This window comes from Gymnoscopelus microlampas (assembly GCF_963454915.1).
Source record: "Gymnoscopelus microlampas genome assembly, chromosome: 9".
Lineage (NCBI taxonomy): Eukaryota > Metazoa > Chordata > Actinopteri > Myctophiformes > Myctophidae > Gymnoscopelus > Gymnoscopelus microlampas.
In genome coordinates this window covers 34002932-34023182 of record NC_139946.1, presented here as the reverse complement: position 1 = coordinate 34023182, position 20251 = coordinate 34002932, and the positions used below count along the sequence as shown (strand labels likewise).

General features: G+C 44.0%; 1 protein-coding gene across 3 annotated transcripts in view; it reads left to right on the top strand.

The window, feature by feature from the left end:
* Window positions 1-18209, top strand: part of nek7 (NIMA-related kinase 7) — an 80468-nt gene extending 62259 nt beyond the window's left edge. For all 3 annotated transcript variants that reach the window (XM_084067718.1, XM_084067717.1, XM_084067716.1), the window contains 2 exons: window positions 9602-9715; window positions 13471-18209. In XM_084067718.1, the coding sequence (XP_083923844.1) occupies window positions 9602-9715; window positions 13471-13581 (225 nt within the window). In that variant the 3' untranslated portion in view covers window positions 13582-18209. The remainder of the gene's footprint in view (window positions 1-9601; window positions 9716-13470) is intronic.
* Window positions 18210-20251: the final 2042 nt, after the last annotated feature.

The window sequence follows — 20251 nt, the reverse complement described above, 5'->3', positions numbered from 1 at the left end:
AACCGTTTGTGTAAGTGTGTATCTTCATGACAGTGAGTGTTGGAGTGAGGACATACTGTACGGGTACGCTCAAGCAGCCACCGATGAATGGACCACACTGTCCACATTGCTCCTGTTATTTCTTTCAACAGTTACCATGTACAAGACATGTGCAGAGCATTGTTGAAATCATTCCAGTTTGGCTCTATTTTACCTTGTTTGGTTGGTCTTAGATCCAAAGCTGGGCCGTTAAAGTGTCATCACTGACTGTATTTAAGACGAGATAAGAAATGATATTCCTGTGAATATATATATCTATATATCTATATATATATATATATATATATATATATATATATATATATATATATATATATATATATATATATATATATATATATATATATATATATATACATGGTCTGTCAACAAACTTTCAGGATGAATATACTGTAGGGTATCTACAGGGATGCACCGATATATCGGCTGTATTTCCGTATCAGCCAATAGTTGCCTCGTTGACTGCCATTGACACATATTGGTAATTGACATTCACCAATGGCAGTAGCCGATGTTTATCTGTATATCGTGATGCATCAATTATGCACTGGTTATGTTGGTGTGTTGGTTATCTGCAGCCTACCAAGCTGAAGATTTGGAACAGTTATGGTTTATTCTTAAGATGAAAATGTCCATGTTTCTCTGGCACAAAATGGAATGTATCGGCCAAATTTGTTATTTTAAACATCTTTCTCGGTGTATCTCAAATATACTCTATGTACAATCAACAGTTACCCTTAATAGGCATCTGTCAAATTTCAATGTACATCCTAGTAGAGCACGTGCAAGTGCACCGGAGTCCTACAGGAGTCTGTAGTCAAAAGTCAATAGTCACTAACAGAGTGCAGGTCTTAAGTTTTCACATGAAGGTCAAGCTTGAGAAGCACGCATCAATAATCACTGTCTCATTGTGTTTTCTCTAATCCTCTTCAGTTCAACAAGGTTCATCCATGTTGTCATTTACTGAGAGCTAACACGTTAGAGGTGAAGGACAAGTTCAGCGGGACAAGCACTGAAGAGAGAAAGAGGGAATTATTTCCCAATGAAAATCACTGTTTTTCTGAAGTTTGGTGTCATTTCATTTGAAGGATCACCCGATACTGTAAAAACAAAAACAAACACTGAGCTGCTTTGAGAGAGAGGAATGGAATGTATAAAAGAGATGTGCAGAGGGACCCACAAACGGAACAGAACGCAAACGAAAAGAGAAAAAAAATAAATGTGGGGTTGTGGGACCGCTTGGTCGTGGATGAAAGACAGATGGAGATAGACGATGGAAAAGGTTTTAAACAGAACGATGGAGAATCGCAAGAAGAGGACACAGCCTGTCCTGAGAGAGAGACCTAGAGAGGAAGGAGAGGGAGGAGAGTGGTAGAGCTGAAAGGAGAAAAACAACAAATAGCATGAGCAGCGATATGGATTGGTAGTGGAGAGAGGGGTGGGGGGCAGGACCTATGTCAGAGGGGGTATATAAGAGAGAGAAATCCGGCCATCGGGTCAAGGTGAGCCCTGCAAAGGGGCCTGTGGAGATAAAGATTTTACAACCATATTGTTAGGAAAGGAGCTCTCTATGCTCCATGCATATTCTCTTTGAAGAAACGGGCCGTGTTTTCCACTCCTCTTTTCCTCTGCATGAGGGCTCCTCGGTGCATTCAGTGTCAGGAGATCCACCTCCTCTCCTCTCCTCTCTCTCAGCAGCTTCTCTCTTCCCCTATGTACACCTCTCCTCCCCTCCACGCTCCCCTCTTCTGTCTTCCCTTTCCCTCCGTTAACCTTCAGGCATGAAGAATTCACACAGAAACACAGGGCCGATCCCTGTGGTAGCCATTGATTCCATTCTGAGCGTGTTAGGTGTGTGTATGCGAGTGTGTGTGCGCGGGGCGTATGCATGGAAGCATTCTCTTGTGTCCGTATGAACGTGCAAGTTTTCCACATACAGGTTTAGGTGCGTTGGCACCCCTATGTATCTACTACGTGCTACTGAGGGCTTGCCTTCATATTCCTGACGGCATGAAACGGCTCCGTTTTGAGAGAGCCTGAATATTTCATCGTCGTGCCCAAGGGTCCGGTGAGTGGGTCCGAGGAGCCAGACGTGCCGACCGTCAATACCCGCCCATTGTATCCACGTGTGTCTTCTTATCATATTCCATTTGATTCTCCTCCCACCCCAACCCCCCCTTATGTCCAACCTCATTACATCACCTGGCTCCGCCCTTCCCCCTCCCTCCAACAGCAGCAGCAGTAGCATTGGAATTCCATGGTTGCTGGGGTCCTCGGCCACGCTGACCATGGGCTGGGTGGTTGGGGGTGCAGCAGTGAGGGCCGTCACACTCTGGACGGTGTGTGCTGATCGATGAGGCCGCGGTCTCACCACAGCTCTTGCTGCCCCTGCCCTCGCTCGGACCTGCCTCACGTTAGCATTATTGATGTGCGTGCGTGCGTGCGTGCGTGCGGCACACACACCCCATAGAGATAACAGATCTTACTCAAAGGAAACCACTATTTGCACACACACTTGCACTGCGGTATGTACGTTCATGTGTATGTGTTAGTAATAAGAGGTCCCTGAAGGATGAACCCATTCTGATTTTGTTGACCCTGTGACCTTTCCTCGAGTGCCACCCTCGGGCCAAAAGCTTGACTTGCACTTAAAGTTTCTCAAAATGAAATGTTCCCTAGAGGCTTTCATGCTCCCCAGAGGTTGAACTGTAATTTTTTTTCCCTTCCTGGCACTGGGACCACACAGCCAGAATTAAGTCTGGCACTGAATGAGTTAATGTCAAGCTGTAAATGACATTTCATTTCAGTCTTATTTATTTTTTATTTGAAAGGGACATCAGATGAATGAAGCATCTCGGAAAAAACCCACGCTGGAATTTGGCTTCTTCCTGTATTCAGGCCCAGCCATCCACCTCTGACTGGCTCTTGGCTCAAGCCCAACCCCCTCAGCGCCAACCCCTGCCCCCCACCCCACCACCTCTGCGCTTGCCTCATTCCTGTCTCTCCCCAAGTTGTTTTGCTGTTGGTTTTTATGAGGCCCAAAATGCTGGGTTCTCAGCAGCTGCCTTTGCATGTGTTGAGTTCAACCCCTGTAGTTAGCTCCCTCTCTGTTTGAAGAAGGGCAGGGTTAACACAGACGGCCTGCTGTTCATACCCGGAGCGGTTGTCCTGAAGCCCCGGCAGTTGGCATAGCGGTGCCAACTTGATGTTGCCATCATGTATGCTAACCCCTAGTAAAACTTGCAAACTAGGCTAACCCCACCATGTATCCACTGGTATTTGTATCCCCTCCACACATTTCCTGCTGCTAGTTGTTCTTTGTCTGACCCCCATCATCATCCCTTTGCCATCCTTCTCTTCCCTTCCTCCCACCCTCCCATCCCTCCCTCCCTCCCTGACCTCAGCGGATGCTGTCTTCCCAGTTATTTAGTTTTACCACAAACGTGAAAACACAACAGTGAAGTCAGCATTGGACCTTTTATGAGCACATGTTTCAGATGTCCAACAGGGGTTCAGAGCTCTTCCGGTGCATTTGCTCGACATTCCAAAATAGAGGACATCCGAGGAGGAACATTTTTATTATCGATGCGGTACGAGCAAATAGTTGGCAGAAGTTGGGAGTTTGAAGCACTGCCATTAGTGGAAGGGATTAAACGTGGGGTTATTTTTGGTTCCAGCCAGGCTTGATGAGCAGCGGTAGACCCTTCCCTCAGAATGTGTTTTAGCTGCCGTGCAGCAGTGCAGACTCTTTTGTTTAATCGTCTTTTTTCAGCAGTTTAATTTCTATCCAAGTTGCACTCCTCGGAATAATCCGCTGCTTTTATTCTGTCTGTCCATCAGTTCTCCCTTTTTTTTTAATTTTCATCCTCCTGTGATTTCGGTGTGTAATTTTAATCCCGCTCCCTGTGCTGCGACCACTTGCCTTGATAGATAAACAAATGAAGTGAAGTTGAATTTAAATACAGTATATCATTACAAACCTCATTAACACATTGCGTGCCAATCGCGTAGATCTACGTGAACCTAAATAATTGCGCAGCGTGCCAGTCGCGTAGATCTACGCGAAGTGGTCTTCTTTTTCTTTTTTTTTCTCGCAGGTTCACATTTCATTGTAGGCCTCCCTCGCAGTGACACATTTCATTGTAGCACACCCGGATATGGAAATATCTGTATCCGGAGATTTTCGTTCCCACCCGCCTCCGCTCTAAATCTTCCCCTAATCCTCCATTATCTCGATTGTTGTTTTTCTCCTCGCTGATCGCTGTTTAACATAAACCGCGACAACTTCAAAATGGCCGATCGAAACGGTCTCTGGGCCATTCACACAGCTACCCTGTGTGTCTACAAACAGTTTAACGCGCGATCTTAAGGTATTTAGCGAGGTCTGTGGCGACGTGAAAAAAACAAAAAAAACAACAATAAATCACTGGCACTGGTGAGTACATTATGATATTAAACTCTGGCGTGGAATGTGTTAAGGACAGGTTAGCTGATGAAAAAATATCACATGTACATTACGTTTGCCATGTGTTTGATTATGTGTGAGCGTGTAAATGTACATACTCTATATTCATACAGTCTGTGTGGATTCTTGCACATCTCTTACACAGCGCGGGCCCTTTTGCACCCAGGATGTCATGGCTCCAGGGCTAAGGTGGCCGAGGGACACAAGCCTCTCATGGCTTACTTTTTAATTGGCATACAGTGGGAGGAAGCCAGAGGGAGGAGTTGGTGTTAATTAAAGAGGAAGGCCAGTGCAGACCTTTACATAGACTAGGATTGCAGCCTTACATGCTTGGGATGGGGAGAGAATAACCTGGCTGGCTGAGGAAGAGGCGAGCTACAAAAAGAGAGATGCTGGTGTGTGTGTGTGTGTGTGTGTGTGTGTGTGTGTGTGTGTGTGTGTGTTGGGGGGGGGGGGGGCGGGGGAATATGTGTGTGGGAGAGAGACAAAGAGAGAAAGTGTGTTTGCGCGCACGCGCATGTTTGTGTGTGTTCTGCCACCAGCAGCCCAAGCCCCTTAGACAGACAGCAGGCATGCGTGTGCAGTGGATGTCTCTCGAATACCAATGAACCGAGACACACACACACACACACACACACACACACACACACACACACACACACACACACACACACACACACACACACACACACACACACACACACACACTCATCATCATCACACACACGCGTACACACACACACAACCACACACCAGGGCCCCAGAGGTCAGAGAGTGAGTCAATCATCTTGCCCGTTGTGACGACGCAGAGTCTGAAAGACGCAGATTCTGTGTTTGTGTGGGTGTGCTTGCTTGCAAGTGTGTCTGCTTATATCTGTGTGTGTGTGTGTGTGTGTGTACAGAGAGCAGGGGGCCGGCAGCTGTCAGGGGCCAGGAGCAGCAGGCACTAATGAAGCAGATGAATAGTGCAAAAACTCCCAAATACAAACAGGACAGTTGACATTTTTCATCTGTCAGAGCAGAAGATGCATGAAAATACAATGGGGCCTTTTTTTAACCCTTTACCTGCTATAGCCTGGCTGCTTGTATTCTTATACTCTCTCTCTCTCTCTCTCTCTCTCTCTCTCTCTCTCTGGTCATGCGTAAGTAAAGCCTATCCCTCTTGTCACACATCAGAATAGTTATTTAGTATTTATAGTTTGTGTGACTATACTATAACTGACCTTTTGCTGTGTAATTGCGTCCTCAGGGCGGTTTCACACATGGGCCATTTAAAGGGGACTCGTGGGATAAATAGTCAGCATTTCTTTGCCGTCTGCATGTAAACACGGATGAAACTGAATGCACTTCTGCTCAAGAATTCGACATCCTCTTTTCTTCCATCTTGAGCACATGTGAACTATGTCATTTGTGGGCTTTTGCTCTGGAATGTGTTTGTTTATGAACTGCTATGTTATCCAGAGAAATTAGCTGGAAACATCTCATGGTAAAATGACTGAATAAAATACATGTAGAGAGCACAATAGTAATTTGTTTTGAGATGAGGAAATATCGAGTGGTTTTCTAGCAACACACTGTTGGGTTTGAATAGGCCTAATGGTCTGTAAATTAGCTGGTGTTTTTAGCAGAAAAGAGCTGGGATGTGTATGGCTAGACAGTCAGATTCAGGCTTTAATAATCTTGATCAATTACAATTATAGGGTCGCCTCACCTGATTTAACTTTTCAATGTTGACCCAATAAACATGTAAATGATGAAACTCAAATCATCTAACTATATAAATGGCGACCGACTTCCGCACCCTCGGTGGCGACACCCCACAGCTCTGTTATCGAATAAACAACGCACCGCCAGACCACATGTCGCCAACTGACTCGCCACGGCGCCCGCACTGAATTTACGCCTCGCGTAGGGGACATCTCACTGCTCACTACACCTTTTCCACCGCGCAACATAATTAATTCTACTCACCAAATGTCGGACAAAACGGAAGGGGAGGCAGCTTCGTACCGTTTACCGTGCGCACGACCTAATCACCACAACAGCAGGCAGCCGGTGCGGGGGCTTTTTCCTTTTTTTCCAAATTTTTTTTTTGGTCACCATTTTCTCCAGGAACCATTTCTGGTGTAACGCCACCGGCAGCATGCGCTGGGTTGCCAGGTTTGCACTGGCAGCATGCGCTGGGTTGCCAGGTTTGCACAGCCAGCGCCAGAAACAAGCAACCACCTTCATGAAAAAAAAAAAAAACACCGAAATGGTCCACAATGTTCCAGGGGTGTCCCAACACTCCACAGGGGGTCAGTGGACCAGCAGGGGGTCCGCGGACCCCCTGTGGACCCCCTGAAACATAACATATATAATTTCTTCAAATTTTTTCCTTTTCAAAAAAACTTTTCCACAGTTTTACTCCGCCGATTTGGGTCCCCCAATCTACACACGGCCACGCTGGGCCCCGTGCGCGGCTGGGGTTGAGGGGGGCGTAGCCCCCCCAAACTCTAGTTATTTATAACTGGTCCAGGGGAAAAACGCGTAAAGACATTGAACTGAGCAGGAAGTGAAGTGGAACATCCAGAGTTGTTAAGCAAGGTGTGCATTAGAGAATAAGTAATGTCTGAGTTGTGTTTTGTGTGTAAGGAAATGTATGTAAACATTTCAGAAAAGTGTGTGTGTGTGTGTATATACAGTGTATATGTATATGTGTATATATAAATATATACATTGTGTGTGTGTGTGTGTGTGTGTGTGTGTGTGTGTGTGTGTGTGTGTGTGTGTGTGTGTGTGTGAGAGACAAACACAAACACACAGACGATCCGGGCACTCAGGAGTAAAAGGAGGAACAGCCTTTATTTATTAAAAGGCAACTGTTGCCTTTTAATAAATAAAGGCTGTTCCTCCTTTTACTCGAGTGCCCGGATCGTCTGTTGTTTTTTCATATGTTTGATCCGTGAGCACCATTGACACTTTTACTACTGTTACCTTTTTAAATCTCCTGTGAGCACCCGGATGTTCAATTTTTTACGTGTGTATGTTGATATATGTGCATGTGCAGCGGCAAGGAATCGAGGTAGTCCAGTGCCCGCTGTCGAGTAGTTCTGATATCCATTTGCCCAGTATGGATGTTCATATATTATATGAACATAACAATAGTGTATATGGGCATATACGGATGACATCAGGGATCTCCATATATGGGCATACTGTAAAAGGAACAAGGACAGACAGATACAGAGATCTTCATGTATGGGCACAAAAGAGACACAGACAGATGGGTACTCTGACAAAGCCCCCGACACTATGGCTCAGACATATTGGTGGGATCGGCGGTGTGGCGTAGGTGTGTGGGCCACGAAGCGGCAAAATAGCAATTGTGACTTCAGAAATGCATCATAAGAATTGTGGGAACACAGATAAAGATCAAAATAGACAGACATGGGAATCTGTCAATATGGATTGTATCGTGAATATTGTCGTTTCAAATTAGATTTAATCAGTTGTTTACTAGTACTGTACAGTACGTATTCCTTCCTGCATCTGCGTGTCTTTTTGCCCGTGCATGTTGTTTGTTCTTTTAGCACAGAAGAATTAAATCTTAAACCTTGTGATGCCTACACGAGACACCATTAGATATGAAAAGACGTCATTACTGACACACATGCGCACACACAAACACCCCCACCCTCCAATCACTGTCAACCCCCTACAGTGTCAGTCTCGGCAGTAGCTATTGAAACGGAGAGAGGGGTGTCCAGAGAGAGAAAGAGATCCCACTGTGCATATGTGTATAGATGTCTGTTGTACATGCATTATGTGTGTGAGATTGAGAGAGAGTGAGAGAGAGAGTGATGGTGAAATATGTCCAGAAGAGAGATGGCCCTGCTGCTCACTCCTCCTCTGGAAGCAGTGACGGAGACTCTGTCAACTCTGCCCGATAAGAAACAAGAGCCTTCTCTTGTCTCTGCATCATCAACCTCTGACATGTTTATACCATGAAGAGAATGGAGGCAATCCCCACCGGGTTGGGATATGCCAGGCAATTTATGGCCAATGTACTGTGGATGGCTTATGGATATTGCATAGGGAGTTCTGTCTTGGCCACGGCAGTCAGGAGCAAAGTGAGCCACAAGGTCAAAAATCTGTTTACATTTTCCGGGTGGCGAGATTTGACTTGTTTTGATTCAAATTAGTCTCAACATAGATTTTGTGACCGTCTCATCCGTTCAGTTGTTGCTAGAGAAGCCTAGCTTGCTAGTGTGAGGAATGGGACATTCACACTTTTGGCTTTAAATGCCTAGGGGCTAGGGCTGGGACAACAACGTCATAACGGCAATACCACGGCTATGTGATGCATACCAAAGTGTTGAGCTCATCAGCACATTTCCTTGTTTTTACTTGGTATATGTATGGTCATGGAGTGAGTATACAGCCCTGCAGGTACAGGGGGATTTATACTTGGTTGCGTACGGGTGTCATGCACCGAAAATGTCCGATCTACAAACTCAGCGATTTTCACTGTGCAACACCCGCACGCAACTAGTATAAATCAGGCTTTGGTGTCCAGCAGGTCATTATGGTAGAATTATCTGGTTCTATGGTTCTAGGACAGCATAGATATAACTGCTGAGGTGCTAATGCGAAAGCCTCAGGCACATATGAGTAGAACAAGTGTTCAAAAAGCATTAGCATAAGACTAACATAGTGTAATGTGGAGAGACTAATGAAGGTCTTACGGGTTGTGCAAGCTGACAAAAATACTAATCAATAGGACGGGAGTCTCCGTTAGACGAGCTGGCTTACGTCGCTATTATGAGTACTGCGTTGGGTAATATAATAAATAGGATTCAGGCTCCTGAATCCTTCCCCTTCTCGTCAGTAACTTACTGCTGGTAGCAGTGCAGAACAGCACAAGTGTCCGGCCCAGAGAAACTTTCCGGGATGTTTTCTGTTTCGATTCACTGGATTTGCAAACCACCATAACATCCGTCCATCATAACAAAACGCATAACTGTCTGCAGAAGGGGGGGGGGGGACCTTAAACCCTAAATCTTATTGACAGCCTCACTCTCTGTCTCTGTATCTCTCTTTCTCTATCTCACTCAGATGGCAGCCCTTCAGAGTCCATTCTATGGGGACAAGATGAACCTCTACTCACTGTGTAAGAAGATTGAACAGTGCGACTACCCCCCTCTACCCTCAGACCACTACTCAGAGGAGGTATGTACAGTAACCCCTTGCTATTTTGGGCATGGCATCATAGCATTATAGGTGACAATTATACAATTATAGGTGACAAAAATAGTCTACAAGTTCACAATGTGTTGCAGTGTGATGCATTGTGAGCTTGCAGATCTTTTCTTTTTTAAATTGGGCTCAACGTTAAAATGAATTTCAGTCCTTCAACTTGACAAAGGCTCAAGTCAAACAGCCTCAAAATAAGAATACCAAGATCGCAGCACTCGGGAAATAGGAGATTTGTCAAATGCACTGCATCTAATTTCCCTGCGCATTTCTTTCTTTCTTTTTAACTTACATGACCAATGTTGACCAATGTTGTTAAATTCTCATACATGCCCTGAGTAACTGTGAAGACTGATGGTCTTCTTCACTAAGCGGTAACTTTGTCCAATGCCTGCCACAGTATGGCTCATTCACATTATTAGTGTCGACCGATTCAACTAGATGCTCTTAACTCCAGTACACAGTAATGACAGTATATGATATTACCCTTGCTCACTGCCGTGATCAAAAGACACAATGTGATTGCATAACCGTCTGAGAAATTAAATGCGCAATATCAAAAGCATCTGGCCATGCTGTGGAGTGGGGGCACAACTAAATGGACAGGGGTGTCATGTTTCCATTCGTAAATGTTAAATCATGCACTATAATTCCGCTCAGACAAAGCCGCACTCAGAAATGTAACATAGAAGGGCTGTGGTCACAGATAACCATATTGCTGATTGCCTGTGTGTGTGTGTGTGTGACCACATTGCTTTGTTTTTGTTTTTTTTGCTGCGGGTGCCCTTTCCAAAATCTTTTCTTCTAACCTTTCAGTTGTATCCCCACAAAAATTATGCAAATGTGAATATACACAGATGCAATTGAAAGGACACACTCATACACATTGGAGACACGCACACACACAAAAAAATCTATGTGATCATTATATTTGTTCAGTATAGAAACTGAGCTTTTGTTGATGGGAGCTTATCCACTTTGTAAGTTATTGTACTTGCTTGATGGTTAAAAAAGGCACCGGGGAGACGTCCCCTTAGGTCTCTAAGCTGTTTAACCCATTGAGACCTGGTATCTGTGTCATTTTTAGATTTGAGCTAAAAAGCCATATTTTACACTTTTGGCTATTCAAAAATAGCAGATCTACAAGCTCATAGCGCGGCACCGAGTGCCGCGCTATGAGCTTGTAGATCTGCTATTTTTGAAAATTCGTGAAAATGTGTGCAAATCTTTGAATATATATATTTTTAAAGCGAATTTTTAACTCAAATCTTTGCTTCTGGGGGGTCCCTGGAACAAAATATTTTGATGGGGGTCCGCGGCCAAATACATATAATTGTGGGGGTCCTTGACATGAAAAAGATTGAGCACCACTGATATAGAAACAAACGTTTTTCAGAATACTTTTGGGATTTAGGAGACATGTAGAATCGGCTTCAGGTCTCAATGGGTTAAGTTGGGAGGAGGGGGGCAACCAAGCCATTACTGTGTCTCTTTATCTCCATGCCTTCCATTGTGTTGCTGCCTGGGTGTCTGCATTACAACAGGTCCACAGTGGCCAGTTTTCAACACTGCATCCTCAGTCATGTCTCCATAGCCAAATAATGAAACCCTGCGGAGAGCAGCCTTCATTACAGACTGCTATCCACTTCATTAGGAGGACGTTGATACGGGCTAATTGGTAGTTGTCTCAGGACCACGCGGCTAGTGTGTGTGTGAGTGTGCGGGCGCGTTTTTTTGTGTGCAAAATGCACGAGTGTACAGTATGTTTGTCACCAGAGCTCAACCCCACCACACACACACACACACACACACACACACTCACACACTCCCAACAAACACACTCCTCCGAGCTTCTGCAATGCCCCACACGTCACCCCCATCCAGGAGAAAGGGAGACAAAGCGAGAGAGACAGAGAGAGAGAGAGAGAGACTGTGTGTGTGTGTGTGTGTGTGTGTGTGTGCGCGCACGCTTGCGTGAGCGAGCGAGCGAGCGAGAGAGGGTAGGGGGAACGACGAAGCGAGGCGACGGCAGAGAGATGGAGATGAGGGGGGGAGCCTGCAGCGCCTGTCTGGATGTAAACAATGCTCCTGAAGGATAGGCAGCACACTGTCAGCTGCTCATCTTTGTTGTGTCATTTAACCATCTCCGTCTACACCACCACCACCCGCCCCCCCCCCCCCCCCCCCCCCCCCACACACACCCGCTCCCCCCCTCCTCCCTCCTCCACCTGACACCCCACACCCCACTCCCACTCCCCATCCCACCCCCTCCGCTTCTCACACACCCTTCCACGCAAAGAAGCGTATGAATATTTTACATATCTGCATCTCTTTGCTGTGCCCCCCCCACCCCCCCCCCCACACACACACACACACACACACACACACACACACACACACACACACACACACACACACACACACACACACACACACACACACACACACACACACACACACACACACGTCGCTGCTGTCGGGCTGAGACCTCGTATCTCCATATTTCAACTTTTTGTGTTTTAGTTTTTTTTCCTAAATGAATGCCTTAATTTGTCTTGCTGCAATGTCACACAAAAGTAGCAAAAGTAGCCGATCTACAAGCTCAGCTTTGCTGTTCGGAACGTGAAAGTGGTTAATTCTGTCTGTGGGCATTATAAATATTCAGGAAAAAATATTAACAAGAACGTGTGACTAAATAATAACTACGTTGGATCCATTAGAAGTGGAAAGCAGGTTTTGTTTCTCATTTTCTGAAAAGTAACGGTTTTGGACATACGAGGTTTCCAGCCGACAGCAAACGATATGCAAAGACACACACACTGTGCGTGCGGGGCTAATGCTCAGACAGTCTGAATTTGCATCTTTCTCTCTCTCTCTCTCTCTCTCTCTCTATTCCACTCCCTCGCTCGCTACCGCGCCACGCGCGGCTGACAAGAACTCGTCCGAGCCAGTGCCACGCAACAGCGGCCAGGAAGTCAGCAGGCGGTTACCATAGCGACCTCGCGTAGATGTTTTTCTTTTCTTTTCTTTTTTTTTTCTTTCTTTCCCTCTTTCGTTCCTTCCATTTTTTCCCCCTTTTTTTCTCCTTTTTTTTTAATGATGGCGGTGGCTGTTCCGCCTGCAAGCCTGTCTATCTATCTGCTCCAATCAGCCGCTTCGCTCGGCTTCAAGTGTAAATGCCGTCTCGAAAATAGAGGCGCCGCACACACACACACACACACACACACAGAGGCAGCGGTTTTGTGTGTGTGTGTGTGTGTGTGTGTGTGTGTTCATGTGGGCGTGGCTGTAAAAAGTAAATTGGTCGGACCAGTGGTTCTCAAAGTGTTGTCCGGGGACCCCCAGGGGTCCTTGGGGGGGGTTCCTGGGTGTCCCAAGCTAAATAATTGATAGTCAGGAACCAGTATGGACCCTTACAGGTCTGTAACTCTGAGAGTGTACAAATGGAACCAAATGGACCATTAACTCTGAGAGTTATGGGGGTCTAATGCATACCAAACTTGTTGTTAGCCTGTTATTGACGCCTGGTTATCACAGTTGTCTGACTGGTTCTCCATTTGTGTAAATTGTAATAAAAGTCAATCACTGAATGGGCTCCTCATTTTTCTCTCTTTCTCTGTGTCTCTCACTCACTCGCCATCCATCCCTCTCTCTCTCCATCTGTCCCTCTCGCTCTATCTCATCCACCTCTCTCTCTCTCTCTCTCTCTCTCTCGCTCTCTCTCTCTCCAGCTGAGGAACTTGGTAGATATGTGCATCAATCCGGACCCAGAGAAGAGACCGGACATCACCTACGTGTATGACATCGCCAAACACATGCAGAGCCTGACGCAGGGCAGTTAAGCTCCACAGCTAGAGACACACACACACACACACACACACACACACACACACACACACACACACACACACACACACACACACACACACACACACACACACACACACACGCTCCAGCCGGCACAACTCCTCACTTTCTCCTTCCTGGCTTGTAATGCTGGACTCGTACACATCTATCAGCTCTACTATGCAGTAACTTTTTCCTCCAGAGTTCAACTGGGATGATATACTGTAGTACACATACAGTACTTAATATATTTTGTTATGTTTGTTTGTTTCATGTCCAAGATAGTTGGTACTGTACTGTTATCTGTTCCGCATGTCTCCAAGTCCCTCCCAGGCCTTTTTTTTGCAACCCCAGGGAAGAAAGTTTACAAATGTCCTAACCCCAGTGATTCTGAAGGACCCCCAGTTTGATTCACATTAGGCCATGGATGCCCATTTCATATGATTTTTAGCGGCGCTAGCCGCTCTATACCTTTAGGTGATCCTGCTCTATACCTGACTTTGTCCGTGTTCACCGTCAACGTTCTGATTGGTCAGACCCGTCAACGTTCTGATTGGTCAGACCCGTCAACGCTCTGATTGGTCAGACCCGTCAACGCTCTATACCTTTAGGTATAGAGCGGATCCTGCTCTATACCTGACTTTGTCCGTGTTCACCGTCAACGTTCTGATTGGTCAGACCCGTCAACGTTCTGATTGGTCAGACCCGTCAACGCTCTATACCTGACTTTGTCCGTGTTCACCGTCAACGTTCTGATTGGTCAGACCCGTCAACGTTCTGATTGGTCAGACCCGTCAACAAAGTGATTGGTCAAGCTTCAAGTGACACATGGCTATAAACACATTATAAACACATATCGATGACAAAATGTTTCAAAGGCGCCGCTACCTTCACACAGGGTGTCATTTTTTTAAATCTCTGGGACCCCAATTTTACACTGTAAAAAGTATATTTTAACTCTACAGACTGGTACGGGTCCATTTGGTTTCTAAATATCAATCATTTACCTGGGGACCCCCTGAAACCCCCTCAAGGATCCATGTTGATCCATGTTGAGAACCAATGCCCTACCCTTCACACATGACTGATGCAACATGCAAGGTTGAAATTAGTGAGACAAACTAGCCGAGGCGAGTATTACAGTGTAACCTCGAGCGACAACGGAACCACATCTGTGTGTTAACATGTATGGTTTATTATTGTCATTTCTTAACAAATAGTCAACCATGATCCACAAATTAAGTTGTTGTGTATAATGACGAGCACGTCCTTTGTAAACGACACAGTTCTCTGTGAGTCTCAGGAGACCTGCTTTCATGAAAGAAGAAAATGACAGCTTGGCACAAAAAGGGGCCCTGGAAACATTCAGCTCAACACCACATCGGATTTAGCAGGTTTTCACACGAGGATAGTATATTTGACAGAAGCAACAAAAGTGGTTTTGATGGTATTTTGAAGCATCGCTGTGTTGCACTTTTTTATGACCCTGGTTACTGCGAGGTTGGCAGGGTGGTCATGTCTAATGAATGTATTAAGAGAGGAAGGGTCAATTAGAAAGTAGACTAGAAAGATTTTAGCCAAGAGAGGAGAGGGAGGGCAAATACTGTATCTGTGCCACGCTTTTGAATGTAATTCATTTAGAAACACAGTCGTACGTTTAAAAATTCAAGCATGTCTTTTTTTTCCTTTTTTTTTTTCATTGATGGTCGCTGTGTCCAAGAAAGGGGCGGTTAAGACCCCAACAGTAACCTTCATTGGCTAATGTTTACCTCTGTTGTTCATGCAAGTTTTACCCCTTGCCTTACAGTCAAACCTCTAATTTTAGCGCTTATTACCTGCTTAAAGCTGCCTGTATGTGATCACCGACAAAATCACTTTGTGCCGGCTGAGCCGTTGTTTTCCTATGGAAAGTGGAGGCGTTGAACCTCGCGGCAGCACTACATTGGGCATGGTGCACTGTTCGGAATTTACACCTTGCTGCTGTGCTCAAAGTTCTATCAATTTCACACTTGACCCCCATTTATCTGTGACCTTTCAAATCATAGTTAATGAGATGAACAAAAAACATCTCTAACGTAAAATAGTCTGTGTACAGCTGTGGAAATAATAAGCCATGCACGCATTGGATATTAAATGTGGCAGGGTTTCACAACATCCCATGGTCTCGTGTTAATCCACCATGTTAATCCAATGTTAGCCTATAATACCACTTTGGCAGGAAAACATACTGCATGGTTAAGTGTCAGTAGTCAGCCAAGACTACCAGGTTTGTAAATAGGCAGATACTGTAGTTAATTTTAATTATCTCATTTGAAACACAAACACATGAAATAAATCCAAGCGTTTTTTCAAATACCCTGTTCTTCCTGCTATTCTGGGCGCTTGTTTATGACTGCAACTGTGTTTTTTTTTTGTCTGGACTGTGCAGAATGCTCATTATGTGTACCAGCTTAATTTGGTCTGTCAAAAGAGCTGTAGAATCACAGCAAAAACAAAATTAAAAAAGGAAAACACCTGGTACATGTACGTACATTCAATCGTGGTCCAGTCGGATGCATTTTTTGACCCTCCGGAAAGATGGTTTACATAGACTAAATCTGAGTGTTAAGTGGTAGGCCTAGTTGTTGAGCTGTGTAGGTTTCTAATGTGTGTGTACAGTATGTGAGTGGCTAAATAACAAATATAGTGGCAGTGTACAAATAGAGAGCAAAACCTTCCCTTGTGGTGTCGTCCATATCATGGGAAAACTACAAAGTGCCTACTTTGTCCTTGATAGAAATACCAAAGAAAAGAAATTATATACGTATATATATATATATATGTATGTAATGTTATGTAAAGTATATAAAAGACTGTGCTGCATTATAGAAAATAAACAGCTCCATTTGGGACTCAATTTGTTTTGCTGTACATAGCAGGAAAAGTTAATATACACCTTTTAATCTAATAATGTAGATTTCAATGGGTTTTTATTGACTCGCATATAGTTTTTGTTGTTTGTTTAGCTTAGTTTTGGAAGGAGGGGTGGAGCGGTGATGTTTTACAGTGGATATAGGTTTACAGAATGACGGCCTTGCCACTGGGAAGGTATACTGGTAAACGCTGATCAACATCGCTTTGTTTCAGCGTCCGCTCATGAACTTGAACATTATGAAATAGTCTGTTAATTACTCGTCGAAAATATCCTATGCATTTGTCCTATGTTTTTATAAACAACTCATTAAAATGTGTTATACACAAGTCCTTTGGTTTCTAGTGTAGCATGAAAATGTAGTATGTTATTATTTTTTGGTTAACAGACTGTTTTGATGGCGTTAAGAGCCGTTTGTCTGAGACTTTCAAGTATAGTGTTTGCAGTTTTTTTTTTCTTTTTTTGTTTGCAATTGCACATCTTGTTCTAGAGTTCTGTTCCCATTGCATTGTTTTTCTGTCCAGCCACAGTTAAACTCTTGTGGTTTTTCTTTTCTTCATTTCAGTGATGATTTTACAAGTATGTTATACCAACAGAAGCCCACTGTGCTTAACATGCTGCTTTTTAAGCCTGCCCTCTACTCACTATAACCAAAAGGTTCTGTATAGCACCAAAAGAGGTTATTCAGTTGCAATTATAGGAAACAATTTATACTGACACCTTGTTCAGTTATTTTACCTACTTGACTTATTTTTTGCTCTGCAGAACCCCTTCCAAAAAATACTTTCAATTTCCCAAACAGAACTCCATTGATTATGGCTCTCTGATGAGCCAAATTGCCTGTAGTGTAGTATTGTTTTATTTGGGAATTATGTCACTTTAGTGTTGACTATCAATATCCTGTTGTCATAATACACATTGACACCCTCTAACAGTGGCCCAGCACCATGGCCAGCTGTAACGCAAACTTTGCTGGGATCATACTGTATACCAGATGTAAAATGGTATTGGTTTTGCCTGAAAATATGGGATAGCATAGCAACATGCGGAAATATGTTTACTCACTCCTTTTGTAATGTGTTTTTAAAGTTTAAAAGCCAAATGCCTTGTTTTTGCTTTGCCTTCACCCCCGCTGTTAGCAAAGCATACAGTACATAGTACACAGCCGGTCTCCGTTGCCTTCAAAAAGACGTGTACAACGTATGCCTCAAAGAATATGTTTTTGTTTTCTGTTAACACAGAGCAGTGGGTTCATGGTGGGAAGGGGAGATTCACTTTTTCTCATCTTCGTTATGGGACTGTGGAACACACACACACACACACACACACACACACACACACACACACACACACAGTGCGAGGCCACTCGTTGGCTAAGGCCTCTTTTCAGTTGGAAGTTCTCCTCTAGCTCTGTATAGCCTAGCCTACCGGTATATACAGTACTCTCCTAGGGCTCAGCTCTTTAACCTTGAGTCTAACCCGGACTCACACAGTGTACAGTTCCACTGGCCCTCTGAAGTCGTTATTGAAGAGTTTGGGATTGCGAAGAGTAACGAAAGGCAATTGCTATTTATTGTCTAGGTTTTGTTTTTCCGTCTTGTTTCCTGTTTTTTTATTTTTTATTTTGATTTGTGAACATTTCATATCATCTATCAAGACCCTCATCACTCATGCTTTGTATGCTAACTGAACGCAATAAAGCCTTTGAATTTGTTTTGGAATTTTGTGTGAATACTTGTTTTCTCAACACCTTTTTTTTAATGGGAAATTTCACACGTCAACATGTCATTCAAACACTACTCAGTTTTCCCAGGGTTTGTGATGGTACAAGTGCCCTACAGGGGATCACTTTGAAACAAATGTATAGGCGATTTGTTTCTCCAATAAACACTTAACATTTTGAGAAAAAGGCTACTAACTTCACTCTATAGTTATGTTCTATTTTAAATTCAGAATCAAGACGCTTCACTTTCCGTAAATGTGTCGGCGTCCAGATCGCAACAGAATATGCATAGGCCTACAGTTGACATTAATAGCCGTACTACTGTGTGTCCCGTACGACTTACGACTGTAATTAACAGACGCAAATTAAGAGTAGGTGACAAGATTGTAGGCAGCTTCATTAGTGTGTTTGAGGTCATTAGCCGAATGTTTATGTGTCTCCTTCATCCGCGCTCCCCCTGGGACTCACCAACTCCACCCCCACTCCATTCTGTAGTCTCCCCCACCACCCATCACCCCCGGGTCCTTTACCCCTGTCCGAGTCCCTCTTGGCTGGGGTGCTGTGGGTTGGGAGGAGGGGGCTCTCTGGCTCTCTTCCCATAATGAACTCCGTGGGGACTGCAGTTCAATTTCATCACGGCAAAAAAAGATATAACAAATAGCTCCCATGGAGCCGGCGGACACAGTGAAAACAAACAAAAGTAAATATCTTGGATTAATTTTTGGAGTTTTTTTTCTCTCCGGCATGCAAGCAACTCAATCCTCACCCTCCCCCCCACCTTCACAATATAGAGATATTTATATGTATATACCGCAGAAAGGCTTACTGTTATGGGGGTATGGGGGGGGGGGAGTTAAGACTACAGAAAAATGCTCACACCACTTGCATTGCAATTTTTCTATTTTATTTTTTTACAGAGACACAAGTCCATCTAGTGGTAAAAAACCTCCACTGCAGATTTCAAAGTCCTGTTTGAACTGAACTGACAGATGGCAATGTTGTTAAATGAAAACATAATTCGACTGGCCAATCATGTGAATGCACACTATTTAGTTTAGGGAAATTTTGGGAAAATAAAAAGTAGAAAACATCTGTTTTTGCCATAGAAATAATTTCACTTGCTCTCGTATTTGTTTTTGGCAGTACAAGCCAAACCTTTAGCTTACATTTCTTTTTTTAGAATGATAGGACATGAGTACATTCACAATGTACAAAATCTATGTATGGCAGCAACAACACATTTTGAGCCCGTAGCTCACACAACTCCTCTTCACTGTTTTAAAGTCATGCATTTATTTTGTTAACGAACCAATACTCTGGAAAGAATTGTCAAGTCCAACTATAGAAAACATGTTTGGCTGCCGTGAGCATCTTTCATCGATTCATCTAGAGAGTTTTCCACTACTTTTGCCAGAGCTTTTGGATTTGAGTATCACAAGTGATGTACTTCACTTGCCCCCATTCTTTTAAGATTTGGGTTTCAAAGACACTGCATTTTTAATGTTGTATACATTGTTATTCCTTTATAAATTGTGTGTGTGTGTGTGTGTGTGTTAGAAGCCTAATTTATATTTGGAAACGCGCCGGTGTCGCACACAGAAAATATCAGATCTTGTAGATCGGCTGCGCGACACGATGTGCAACCAAAAATATAAATCAGGTTTTAGAGATAGAACAAGAGGGAGGAGTTGAAAAATGTATCGCAGCTTCATCATTTGTCCCAGGTGATCATTATATGTTTTGAGGCAGAAATGTAGGGGCCGTTCTGGAGGACATGGAATTGTGGAGGATTGCTTTTATTTATTTATTTTTTCTCGTTTTTGTTTGTTTTGTTTTTAGAAGCCTGAAATATCAATATTTTTTTGCACATTTCAAATCGCTCGTGGCGCATGCTTGGCAATGGCAGCCTAAGCTTCAAACATATTAGTTTGCTGGGAGAAAAGAACCACTGGGGACACTCTCGAAACGCATCCAGGAACCGCTGCGAGTGAGTCCTGTTTATCATTTGAAAGCTGTTATTGTTTGAACTTGA